The sequence below is a fragment of the Teleopsis dalmanni genome, chromosome 2 (assembly GCF_002237135.1).
Source record: "Teleopsis dalmanni isolate 2A chromosome 2, ASM223713v2, whole genome shotgun sequence".
NCBI lineage: Eukaryota > Metazoa > Arthropoda > Insecta > Diptera > Diopsidae > Teleopsis > Teleopsis dalmanni.
This window is the reverse complement of record NC_051847.1, coordinates 170345880-170360003: the sequence shown is the minus strand read 5'-3', so window position 1 is coordinate 170360003 and position 14124 is coordinate 170345880. Positions and strand designations below refer to the sequence as shown.

The following is a 14124-nucleotide window of genomic DNA, read 5'->3' as shown; positions in this document are numbered from 1 at the left end:
TGCCACCAGTTGGAAAGGTACATCAGTTGGAAGTTGATCACAGTTGAATTGGCTTATCATGTATATAACTACTGCACAAAGTATCTAAAGTTTATAAATTGAGTAAAATATGTCGCGTTTCCTAAGAGTTTTTGGTAGAGAAGTCAATAAATGTGAAGGACATGAGCCTGTTAGACATTTTTTTTTCAAAACTAAAACTATTACTTTGAAGAAAGCGCCTATAAAAAGTTGAAGACTTGCACTACGAAAAGTCAATTATGAAAAATGAACGGAGCGAGCGATGGCATTACTGTATTCCACTTGATGAGATTTTCATTAAAGACGAGAAATAAAATCGACTGATGACTTCCATGTGTTGTTTTTAAAAAATTTAAATACTTTGTACGATATTTAGCATAATATTGCGATATTTAACACAATATTACGATATAAATTTTATCATTTGATGAATAATGAATAATATGATATAAGTTCATAATACATCAAAATAACTTTTTCTCTAAAACTAATCTAAAACTAAACTTTGAAAAACTTGATTTTTAAATGGTTAATTAATTTTTTTTAAAGGTTGAAAAGAAAATTGTCTTTAAATTAAAATAAATATTATCCTCTAATAGTGTAGAATATAAAAATTAAATAGCAAATCGAATTTAACTACTCATTTTAATCAGTTTGTTCAAAACATCGAGATTGCATTCAGATCTATGTGTATAAAAATTTGAGAAAAATACATTCCCAATTTCAAAAGAAAAATATTTTAAAAATTTAAAAAAAAATCTAAAATTATAATAAATATTTTTTTTAATTGCCGCTTTTTGTAGTTAACAACATTTAATATGCAAACCAGCCGCTCATTTAGTAAATTTGGTGGTACTTGAGTGGACTAGGGTGGCATAGAATAAAGTTCGCTTGCGAAATTGAAGTGTACTGGCTTTCCGTATTAATATACAAAAACCCAAAATATGCCTTGAAGTTGTTGTTATTTCCAGGGCTGTTGTCAGTATCAACATACCCAAAGCTTTGGTATTCAAAAGCAGGATTTCAGAACACGACGCAACACTACCAAACGAAATGAAACGGAAGTCGCCATGACATAATATGCAGTTGCATGTTGCTTTCCTATGTGCATGCAAAACTACAACGGCTTATAGGACATATCAGGATTGCTGATGTTGTTTCTGTTGTTGTTTCTGTTGTTGTTTCTGTTGTACAAGTGAAAAATATGAACACTACTTGGAATGGCATGCGAAGGGCTGTGATACGATTGCAATAATTTATAAAGTGTTGCTTCAAACAAACGGAGCGTACTATGCGACATATCTTGCGAAATTAAAATTACTTCTACTCCACCATGGAATACTCCTGGTTCACACTGGAGGATGTGCGAGAATAATTCATCGTGTGTCGCTTTTCTATTTTCATTATGACTATTTTTTACACTTTCTAGTGCCGTTGTCGTTGCCGTTGTCGCTTCTGCTTTGCTGTTGTTTCCTGTTGTTACACTTACAGTTACAGTTACAGTTACAGTTACAGTTATTGCTGTTAAGTTATTATTTCATAAAATCCAGAATTATTGAAATACTTTTTTTTCCACTCCAGTTTGAAGCCATCTTGCAATGAGTTGATTTCAGTGCATAGATCTGCACATAAATGTGTACTCATATATGCAAATGAAGCCTAATATATATCATCTTAGAATGTTTTGGAATATTTCAAATCTAGATTTTAATTTTTTTATGATGTTCAATGATATGTAATTTGAATGTTTTTTAGATCTGTTTTTTTATTAAACATATCGCACGAATGCAGCATTTTAAATCTAAAATATTAGTTCTTTTAATGGAACTTTTTGAAAATTAGTACTGACTGATCCTCACTGATGCATTGTAAACATTTTTTGAAATACACATATAAAAATATATGTAAAGCCATTTCATCGAAAGTGATTCCCTTGCATGACTTCAATACTCTTCATTCCATAGCAGGTATCTCTATAGAAGAGTGTTTCTCAACAGGAAACCAATTTGAAGTCACATGTAAATTAATATTACAAGATGACTCTCACCGTCTTTCCGGAAATCGTATATAGAAATATACGAGGAAAAGAAAAAGAATAATCATGCAAGAAGTGGGTAAAGGATGTAGTTCACCTTTTGTCGTTTAAAACAAGATCAGTTTAAACTTGGTTCCCAAACGTTTCTTATATATGTAAGTAGTGGGGGGTGTACCACACCCCTCCTAGTTTTAGGTGCCTTTGTGGTGTACCATAAAAATAGTTGAGAAACACTTCAGATTAAAATAAAGCCATAATTTACAATTTAATTTAATTCCAAACAGTTAGATTAATGATAGTCACTTGCTAGTATATATGAAGTCCTTCAAAATTTAATTATAATAAATTAATTATATTAAAATCTATTTTTATTATAATTATTTTATTGAAACTATTAAATTATTAATTATTATATTTAAATTGAATTTTAAGTACTTTCAGTCTATTGTATGTACGTATCTTTTCAGACATTAATTAGACTTAGTTTAAAAAAAGCTATAAAATATATTTTGCCTATTTCAACCTATTTTTTTTATTCCAACCTATTTTTATGTGAATTGCATTTATTTACGTATCCTAATAGTCCCATAAATAATTCGTGTAAGTTTATAAGGAACCCTAAATGTGCGAGTTAAATACTTGCATGGGTGTGGCTCAGGTGGAAGGAGAGTAGGTGGAGAAGGGGTGATGTATGTTAGCAATAGACTCTGTGACCAGGGTCACGAGTGCCAGGATTCTAGAGTGAGTTAATGAAAGCATCGGAATGCGTCTCATCGAAGTAGAGCATGAGGTATTAGGGAGGGTTTAAAGAGCATTGCTTGCAAGAGGTCGATAAGGAGAGTGCTAGGGGCTGAGACGTTGGGGGAAGGGTTATGCAACCGCGTGAGATACCGTCGGTTTAGTGTCAGGAGATACTCGCCGATGCGAGAAACTTAAGGTTTTTTTGTCAAAAATGATGTCGGGGATATATTTACTGTTTGATTTGCACTTGTGGCTGATACAATCTCGTAGAAGCTTGCACTTGAAAAAATGGATTGTTTTCATCTGGGCAGAGCTGACTGTAGACCAAATGGCTAAAACGTATGAGAGTAGAGAACGAATGAAATATATGTAGCAGAGAAGCTTAACTTTACAGTTAAGTTGGTGGTGCATTCGAATGACATTTTTGAATTGAGTATGCCTAAACCGGGCATTATGGACGACATAGTCGACGTGTGGGATAAAGTTGTGCCAAGTGAATAAAACTACACCGACATATTTGAGTTTGTCAACAAGCTAAATAGGGGAATGGTTGTACTTTACCTCGATGAAGGCGGCATCGAAGTCACTAGAGCCATCTCGTATTTGGCCAAGGAGAACTATGACAGAGATCTTGGCAGGGTTAAGCCTAATTTTCTACCTGGTTAGAAAAAACGGGCAGAAGTCTTGAGCGTGCTTACAAATATATCGTGTTGTAGCTGTTCGCACGTTTCACATAAGCTTCTCCAGTTGATATTCGAGTGAAATTTTACAGCTCAACTTATATTTTACAAAAATATTAAAACACGTTTATTGTAAATGTTGTTCTGTTCAATTTTTTGCTCTACAAATATTGCAATATTTCATATTAAATTAAAATTAAAAATATAAAAAGAAATTAAAAACATAAAAAATATTAAAAATATATAGAGTTTATATTAAAACGAAAAAACTCTATTAAAAGTTTCCCTTGCTATTAGACAGAAATTTTTATATATTTTTTATTGTAATTTGTATTATTTCAGTTGATCTTAGAGTTGCATTAATTATTTTAACGATAATTGAAATTAAAATATATGTACTTCCACTTTGAAATAATTATTTTTTAAAAACTTTTTAATAAAATTTTTAATTGTTTTAAAAGTACATAATTATAATGAAATTCGCAAATATAAAAGTGCTTTAATTTTAATCAAAATAAATTATGGAATGAATGAATTTTAAATTGCACTTGAAAAATCACTTGCGGTAGCTATAACGCTTCGGTCTCATAAATGAAATACCATATCCGGATCAAAATCGAGTGGGCCAGTGCCAACCGAAAATTGCAATTTGCTTTAATTAACTACAGTATGTAGATTGATTTGTGGTTCAGTGCGACAGCTGGTTCAATACCTCTTCTGCATCGAATGCAACATTTTACAGTAGCTTCGACAGATAATTTCAAATTTTCGATTATGCAAATTCATCAAATATAATTTGAAATTTAAAACTGCAGATGCAGTTCAATAAAATTGCATAAATTCGAATGCACCATAAAATTGTTAATCCAAAATGTTGAATGTGCCAGAGCAAAACTCTGGTGCCGAGTGACGCCTTTGAAGACATGAACATCTGCCTGTAAATTAATCTTAATTAAATGATGTTTGTATATTTTGCCTATGTTTTCATTAATGTTGTTTATATTGTTTATGTTGTTTGCTCTGCTTGGCATTAATAACTTGGCAGTTCACAGGAAACTGAAGTGTTTGTAAGCGCTCACACAGCTTTTTCCAATAATTGCCAATGGCTGTTTACGAGGATTCATTGAAATGTATTCCCGCCACAAAACGAAAATGAATACGAAATATTTTGCTACTAGCAAGCATTTCTCCTGTGCACAACATAAATTATTAACAATAATACGGATAGACAAGTACAAATATGACGTCACATGCATACGTGCATAATTAATTATAAAACATTACAATAGCAATTTTAATTACACTTTAAAAACAATTAAGTTCATTAAGTTTTATTAAGAAAAATTTAATTTAAAATTGACAAATCCCTTGAATGTCAAAAGCACTCATCCATAGGTTGTTCAGAGTGTCGACGAAAAAGGTCTTTGCAACAGAAACACTACATTTAAGTGTTTTAAATTCATTAACACAAAATTATTTACTCTAAAGCTTCCCTACAAAAAAGCCACAGAAATAATTGATATCGTAAAATTGCTGTCCAGGACATTATTATTGTAATCAAGGTTTTTGGTACCCAAAAGTAAAACTGATTAATGAAACTACAATAAATTGCAATTCATTACATCTACATATATTCGACAAGAATTAATTTTAAATTAACCTCAATTTGATAGCTAAACATTTACTTATTGATTATTTTTATGAATCTATATTAGAGCTATTGAATCATCTTTCTCACTCCGAACACTCCATTATAATGACCTTACTGACTTTTGTAGACAGGCATACCAATCAACTGATTAATAGTCCTTACCCCGCAATCTCCAATACAATCATCTTACTGATAATATACTCTCTTGTAGACAGGTATGCCAACCAACTTATTAATAGCCCTTCTTACACAACAATGTCCAATACAATCACTTTACTGATAAGACACTCTCTTATAGACAGAAAGATTAAGGTCAGTAATAATTTTTTTTTAATAACTCCTCAAACGAGAAAGAAAAATGATTTACTTATCTACTCTGTTACTGTATATTAACTGCCAGGAGTCGTTTATCTCCTCTTCAAGCGCTTGTTGGATATGAATTATATTGACATTTTGTTTTAAATAACCAAATGATTTCGTAGTTTTATATAAATCCCTTGGAATAGCTAGCGTGTCCCTTAAACCGTGGTAATACAGTGGCATAAACTGGCATAAAAAACCCGTATATTTTTGTGAGTCTGATTGTCTTGCATACCTACAATCCATGGAGCTGGATATCAAGATTTCAGAGAGATTTATTTTGTTATTTAACAAAAAATAATTTTGAAGCTTGCCATGAAATTTGGAACATCTGGTTTTTAGCTTCGAATTTTCATGGCAGCCATATTGCATTTTTCTATATTAAGTAATGAGTTCAATTACTATTGCTTCTCACTGCAAATATTTATGAGAAACCACCCAGATGAATCGGGTTTAATAGAAAAAATAGAAATATTTCACAAATTTCATCATCTTTCTGTATTGTGCAATGTTAGGCAATTCAAAGAAGCAGATTGGGCCATAGCCACAGGCTGTAATGGCATGAAGGTAAGAAACAATTGGTGATCTTCAGAAAACTAGCATCTAACCTGAAAAGTAAGGAATCATTTGTAAAATGAAACCAGACACAAAACACAGTTCGACATGATATGATAGGAAAAACCCTTTGATCCATTATTAATGTGACCAACAAAATCTAAAGAAATTATATAAATTACATCATAAAATTTTATTTCATTTAAAATATTCCATATTAACTCTTTTTAGCTACTAAAATCTGATGCAACATCCGTAACATTAAAAGGTGTCAACCGGGAACTATCTGGTACTTATCAATGTGAAGTTTCGGAAGATGCTCCACTTTTTCACACAGACATACGTTCAGCACATATGCAGGTCATTGAATTACCCAAAGATGAACCCACAATGCAAGTTGAAAAGAAGATATTAACAGTCAATGATAACTTGAAAGCAGTTTGTACTGTTGGAACGTCTTATCCACCAGCTAATATAACTTGGTACATCAATGGTCGAAAGGTGTGTAAACAATATTATCTATATCAGAAGATACTTTTAAATGGTTAAAAAATTAAAACTTTATTTATTGATTTTTATTTGAGAAAAAACGACTTCAATTTTTTATTAATTTCCAATACTCACATACAAAAACTTTTTGAAGAAAGAATAGATCAGAAAGTTTCTGATCTAAATTAAATAATATTAATTGCATTATCTAAATTAATTATCGAAAAAACTAGTTTATATAAATGCATTTTTAGTTTTAATTGAATTCTTTTTGATTTTAAATCATTATATTATGATATGATATTTATGGCATTTTCGATTGATAAATCGGGGTTCAAGCTATATTTACTTCCGATCTGTCAAATCTTGTTGTTCAACTAAATATTTTTATCTAACATCTTTTTAGTCGTGATAGTAAACATTTATATTTTTTACAAATATATATATCAAATCAAATCACAGTTTATCTGTCAAATCATATTTGATAGATAATGTTATAATATCTTTTTGATTACCATGTTAATTTTAGAGTAATCTGACTACTCTGCCAATATATCAAGAGTGTTATAAGTTAAACTCGAGTGTTATACACTTTGTGTCAGATTTAACATTCGAAAATGACATTTGCATTAAAAGTGCATTAGAAAAGCATCTCGATTGAAAAAATTATTCCACATTAACCAATCGAAAACGCCAGTAAATTGTGATCTATTTGAAATTAATTATTTCTTAATTATTTTTATAATAAAAATTTTTAATTATATCAAATCATATTTGAATTTTTCTGTAGATATTTAAAACACCTTATCAACGCATAAGCCAGGATGCTTATGAGGGGTCGGCAACATATTCCGCTCTGGAGATGTACCCGCATAGCCAAATATTACAGGGTTTCTTCCAAGCTGTGCCCAAGTACCAACCGAATCTCCTACTGCTCTGCGAACTTTCCATACTGCATGTCTATCACAAAAATGTACAACAACGAATTACGCTAAGCATAGCACCGCCAACAACAATTTCGCCCAATCTACTTGGACTTGAAGGCTCGAAACGTGCCAATGGTGATCCAGACAATTCAGCGCTGACAGGAAGCGCAACCCATGCTCAACCACACACTCTCCCCACAATGCTGGCTGTACTGTGCTCAGTTGCAGTTTTGCGCGCATTGTTCACAGGAACTACACAAAGTTGCACAGCATGTTGTGGTCGGCGTAGACGCCAGTTGTGACCAACTTGCATGTAAAATAATCAAAGATACAAATTGAAACGATAATTCGAAATCAAACAAAAAACAAAAACAAAAACAAAAACAAAAAACAAAAAAACTAATTTTAATCTTATTTATAGCAAATAAAACAGAATTATTGTATTATTAAAATATTGTTAAAGACAAATAAATAATGCTGAACACATTTAAGTCAATAGTTTAAATTACAAATTCGTGGAAAATGGCATGTTAAAAAGGGATTTTTATTTATGTTGTTTAAGTAAATAATAGTATTAATTATACAAGCTAAAACAGAAAAAAGAAAAAAGAACATATTTTAAGTGCAAATATATAAATAAATTTTATTAAAACTTTAATGTGAATATGTTATAAATGTAATGTAAGCATAAAGGATTACACAGGATTATGTGCATAAAAAATATAAAAAATTGGCGACATGGTTGAAATATTATTTGCTAAAAAATATATAAATTAAATCAAAGCATAAATTTATGCAACCAATAAATCAAAATACAATTAAAATTTATATAAAAAATAAAAACCTAATCAAAATAGTATTATGAAACGTAGTAATACGAGTATAAAAACTACCGAAAATCAAACCAAATTAGTGAATTTGTATATTTTTTGTCTGTATATTGAGTTGAAGTAAAGGACTTTACTCAATAAAAAATGGTAGCGTAATCAGCATAAATTAAATAAAATAATTTATTAATAATTATTGCACTAAAAAAATTTAATTAGTGTTAAGTTAAGTAAGCTACCAAGTTCATTACCAAAAAGAAAAAAAAAACAAAAAAATACATAAATAAATTATAAAATTTGTATATAGACTATGTAAAAATAAAACTCATAATTAAATTCGAGTTAAGTAAGAAAATACTAAGAAAATATGGAAAATAACTTTTATTTGTAAAAACATGAAATACAAGTAAATAAAAAAAAAATATTTTAATATAAGCATATTTTCATATTTTGTAAATTATTTGTTATTCATTTTCGTTGACTTATTTGAACGGAGTGTTGTGTTTAAAATTAAGTTAATTAATATTTAAACAAGCATTTTTACAAAGAACTTTGCTGTTAAACAAACTTAAATTAAAAATGAAAATTAAATAAAATATATACATAATGTGTTAATATGTAATTGTCATTGGAAAAATGCAAATAATTGAATTAATTGACATTTACCATTTACCACACTACCGACATTTCCAATGTGACAAAATATTTACTGAAGAGAATCAAAATTAAATTGACATTCACGATTTTAATTCTGAAATTAAACAGGAATTAAGTTGATTCGAATTTTCAAGTGAAAATGTCAAAAAATAATGTTAAATAAACTGTAAGATTAAAAAAAAAAAATTTAAATTTAAATAATTTCGATGTTACAGACAACAGAAACTAGCAAAATGAAATGTAAAACTAATGTTTAGTGTAAAACTGAATTAATATAACAAATTACAGGAAATAACAGAACACAAACCAAAGAGAAATCTTATTGAAAGAACACTGGATTGCTATAAGAAGTGGACATTCAAGTCAAGATAGACATCTATGGGCTTTGTATGAAAGTTTTTAACAAATTAGTTACACTCTTTGTACTCGTAAAGAAATTATTGCAACTATGTCTACAGCTAACATTAAATATGTTTAATTAACACTAAGTAAAACTAATAAAAAAAATAATAATGAATAAAATAAAACTACTGTCTTTTTATTTAATCTAATAATAAATATAATTTGAGTAGTTAAAGCTAAATCATTTCGCAGTTCTGATTTGGCGGCACAATTTTAGTATCATACCATCATCGACTAGTAATTTCTGAAACGGAAATAGATCGTATTTGTCAGCTTTATAACTGTGACATACCGGTACGGGGCGCTAATTCATGAAACTTTTCTTTATTAAAGTTGTATATTAAACAATACCTTTATCATATGCTATCATGGTTCACAATTTCATAACTTACTACAAAATCAATTATTTTGTAGAAGGTACATGATCTTAGATTAGGTGGAAGTAACGGTCTTGTATCCAAAGCCCACTTAGACTCAAATAATGGTCTGTTGTTGTAGCAGGAAATTAGCGTTTGTAAATGTGTTGACTAGAGGTCAGAAGATATTCGTTGTAGTACCATTTGATTAACGGGTTTGCATAAGCGGCGACTAGAGATCAGAAGGTACCCGTTGTAGAACTACGGGATTAGTGTTTATATGTGCATCAGAAATATATTTCGTATATTTCTTTTCTTATTGATATTTTCAACATACGATATACAGATATTAAAATATTATTTTTAGGTTAAAATAAATTTCAAAGATCGCTGCTAACAAAAAACAAGACATTAAGAAACTATATATAATGCTTCCAGCATGTATCTTTGTTTAGACACTCCATATATATTAAAACAGTCTAGGTAATACGAAGATGATCTGTCTTACACGAACCTTTCAGATTTCAATCAAGCACCTTCTACTCGATATTATCTAGAAGCTCTCTTCATTCTGTTTTTCCTTTCAATTTTCTTTTTCACAAGTGTTCATCACTCGATTTAGATCCATATTGGAGTTATGGTTTGGTAAAAAAACTTGTATATATAACGCAGACAATTGTTCATACAGACTTGCACGTTCATGAGCCATAAAAAGACAGGGGCATGATTATAGTATTAATAGTTCGAATTTTAGAATATTTAGCTATTTAATCAATAATTAACTTTAATATGCTTTAGGGGCTTATGGAATCATTAGTCTGCTTTAGTTTTTAAATGTTACCGGTTACAGTTTATACGTTATGAAGATCACGGACATATTATGTCACATAAAACAAAAACAATTTTCTATTATTGCAGAAAATATTTAATATTTGATAATTGCAAGAAACGGACATCTGAGACGACTTCAATGACAATTTGAAATCATTGTAATGGAATATTTTCTATGAGTATATTTCAAATATCTGGATTATTTACTTGAATCATAGATATTAAACTAGTTTAAAGTTAATATTTATACAGATACTGACGATTTACGGCTTTCCTTACTCAAAAATTCAACTTTTTCAATAAAGCCATGTACACTACTATGATCTTAACGTGATTCATTTCATTAGAACACTCAAGTCCTCAAAGATGGCTTTTTTATATAACACCCTTACAGTCAATGACAATGAATTTGATTCTGAAAGATTAAAGCTTCACTAAAACAATTGCTTTCTAAAAGAAATTTCAGTGTCAATATTAAAAATTGCATATAAAAAGAAATTTTCGAAATAAACATGTATTTTAATATTATGTTTTTATTAAAATATTAAAATATCTCATTTATTAAATTTAGATTTCCGAACAAACAATGTAAACATTATCAGCAGCAACTAAACAACGAGCTCAAAATCTAAGGAACGAAAGTATCTTATGAGTTGCTTCATTTGTAATAAAGCAATTTCAGTGATGAGTTATTTCCTCGCATCAAAAACATTTCAAAACCAAAATGATTTGCCGTTATCATAGCATCCACATTTACCCCAAATTCAAGTCCTTCGCTGTAAAGAATGTGAAACAAAATATTTCGTTTTATAATTTAATTTACATTTTATTAATAAGTCGGTTTGTTTTGATTCACAAGAGTGGCAGTTGTTGCTTCTGACAAAATATCTACGTTAATTTCCTACTTGATACAAAGATCCGGATAACTCACTTATAAACGAGTTTTTTATTAACTTTTCTCAACAAACATAAGATGCAATTTAATTTATAAATAACAGTCGGAAAATATGTAATTCTATAAAGAAACTTAAACAACATTTGTTGTGTCGTCCTTGTGGTAGATCTTAACATCGTGGAATTTGAAGTTGTCAACATTGAAGTAGTAATCATGTTTGACTGGACGGTTGAATGGGAAACCGAATGGCAGGGCATCTACGAATCTAGCACCAGAACCAACACCACAGCTGACAACATGATTGTAGCCAGTGTGTTGCTTGACAGCTGGTTCATGGAATGGATAAACCATGAAGAAGAATTGGTATGGCATACCGCCCTTCTTGCCCTTTGGTATCATAAGTCTCTGTGGAACACCGCAGTGAGCTTCAACTTGGTTCAATGGGAATTTGTATTCACCGTGGGTGGCATCCATCACCTTTTGGTAGAGTTCCAAGTATGTAGTTCTATCGTTAACGAACCAGCTGAACTCAATAGAGTTGCGCTTGACAACATTGCTGCCGGCAACCAAATCAACAACGAAGTGATCCAATTCCACAAAGTTCATATAGTTATCTTCCAAATGAATGTATTTACCATTTTCATCGTATTTTGGACCAATGAATATCTTCACAACGGCGTGTTGCTCTTTGTCGGAGGTAACATCCAATTGGAATTCGAAAGGTTTGTGATTCAAACGGAATTGGCGAGCTTTAATTACAAAGCCATGTCCGTCATAGTGGGAATTACGTCCGAAATTGTAGAGTACATCATGAGTGGTGTCTTGTGGTACTTCAACATTAACCGCATTACTGATGTCAGAATCAAAGTATTCAAAGAAGGTGGTTAAGCTCTCTGGTACATGTACGTTGTCAATCTTGACACCTTCGAAAGCAAAGTCTTTGTATGTATATTCAGGGAAGTGTTCCACTAAATGCCAGTAGAAATGGGTGATTTCTTTGTAAACCTCCCAGAAAAGTGGATCGCGCACTGAAGTCTCGTAGTGCATGAATGTGCTTGGCAAAGTTTCGTAATATTTGCCATATGGACGACCTTCGTTTACAATATGGCGATACAAATTATCGATGCTACCATAGAATACTGTATCAATGCTGTCTTCATTACCTTGAATAATGTTGCCCAAAGTATTCACAACATCGATGTCGTACTTTTTATTTTTGTCAATGAATTCCATAATGCGATGAATATAAACTTCAGTTTCTCTGATATATTCTAGATTTTCCGGGCTGTAGAAGTTGTAATGATTGTCACGATCAGGGAAGCTCACACCACGGTAGTAGTGTAAACCACTGAAATATCCAGAGTCAACATGTTCATACATATTGAATTGTGGTATTTCACCCAAGTCATGAGATAAACGTTCCAAGTAGTAGCGTGCCAAGAGTTGCATGTGTATGTACAAATAAAACTCACCACGGCGATCCTTGTTTAATTCACGGCCTTCAGGTCCTTTGGTCCAGAATGGATAGTCGAGGTTGGAATAATAGTAGAAAGCATTTAAGCCAACATCTTCCAGGAAATAGGCCATATTGTGATCGTAGTTCACATCGCCGTAGTGATTTGAGTAGTTTGATTTGATCACTACATGGTACATATTGTCCAATTTCTTAACGTTATGGAAACCATGCATTCTATATTTTTCGGCCCATTCCAATGTATCAGCATCGAAGAAGTGCCATGGATGAATTTCATAAACAGCTGGGAAAACAATACCCTCCATGTCAGGACGGAAAAGACTGGCTGTTGTGAAAGCATAAATGAACAATTGTTTGTTGACATGAGTACGAGCCCAAAATACGGCATGAGTGAAAGTTTCCCAATCCTTGGCAAAGAAGAACAAGCGGCTCAAACCAAGTGCATATTCTTCATGACGATCATAGAATACAGTAAAGATTTCATCATCATACATTGGCTTGTGTTGCCATAACTCAAAGAATCCCTTCAATAAGTCGACATGGTTGTAGTGGTCTACATGCTCCCAAGGTTTGTAGCTGTACCAGCTGTCATCGTACTTAGCGACGAACACATCATCTTGGTAGATGTGTTGGAGCATTTCCAGCACAAACTTTTGTTGGACTAGAAAGTCCTTGTCAGCATATTTGGACTCGATATGCTTGGATGACACGAAGGCAATAAGCGCCAGCGCAACTACCGCAACTGCTGTGAAAGACTTCATCTTGTGAAATCATGCCATCAACTAATGTGCAGTCGTTATTTATACAAAATATGCAAACCGTACAAAATAGAAAATGCTATCGGTAAAGCAGCATCAAACCACTGCAGTCATAAATGTATATGAGGGCTTTGCCTTGACCCCTGAGCTAATAAAAAAATACAATTAAAATGCAATATTATGGCACAGCAGCTGCAATCTGTGAAGATCACCTTGAATGCGAAAGTAAGGTGGACTTATCAGCACACGGAGAATGTGAGGAAAAAAGTGATAATATAATACGAGTATATGAGAGGTGTAAAAGTTGTTGCTATATTTTCTAGGATTTTATTTCGATTAACTTCAAACTGCTGTAGATGTTTTCATTAAACTAAGTAAAGTTTGGGTATAGAACTATAAGTATGTCGGAAATACTTTTAGTTATGTTTAGTAAAATATAGAAAATATTGCATATAAGCTAAAATAAATG

General features: G+C 31.3%; 2 protein-coding genes across 3 annotated transcripts in view; one reads left to right on the top strand and one right to left on the bottom strand.

Annotated features, from left to right (window-relative positions):
* Positions 1-8044, top strand: part of LOC119683748 — a 180590-nt gene extending 172546 nt beyond the window's left edge. For both annotated transcript variants that reach the window (XM_038097580.1, XM_038097579.1), the window contains 2 exons: positions 6272-6541; positions 7320-8044. In XM_038097580.1, coding sequence (XP_037953508.1) covers positions 6272-6541; positions 7320-7757 — 708 coding nt within the window. In that variant the 3' untranslated portion in view covers positions 7758-8044. The remainder of the gene's footprint in view (positions 1-6271; positions 6542-7319) is intronic.
* Positions 8045-11328: 3284 nt separating this feature from the next.
* LOC119683747 (larval serum protein 2) lies at positions 11329-13683 on the bottom strand. The gene has a single exon (XM_038097578.1). It carries the CDS (start codon positions 13656-13658, stop codon positions 11556-11558), a length of 2103 nt encoding a protein of 700 aa, XP_037953506.1. The 5' UTR covers positions 13659-13683; the 3' UTR covers positions 11329-11555.
* Positions 13684-14124: the final 441 nt, after the last annotated feature.

What these genes read in the sequence shown, in the direction of transcription:
- LOC119683747 (XM_038097578.1), bottom strand. Translation starts at nt 13,658, where the DNA reads ATGAAGTCTTTCACAGCAGTTGCGGTAGTTGCGCTGGCGCTTATTGCC.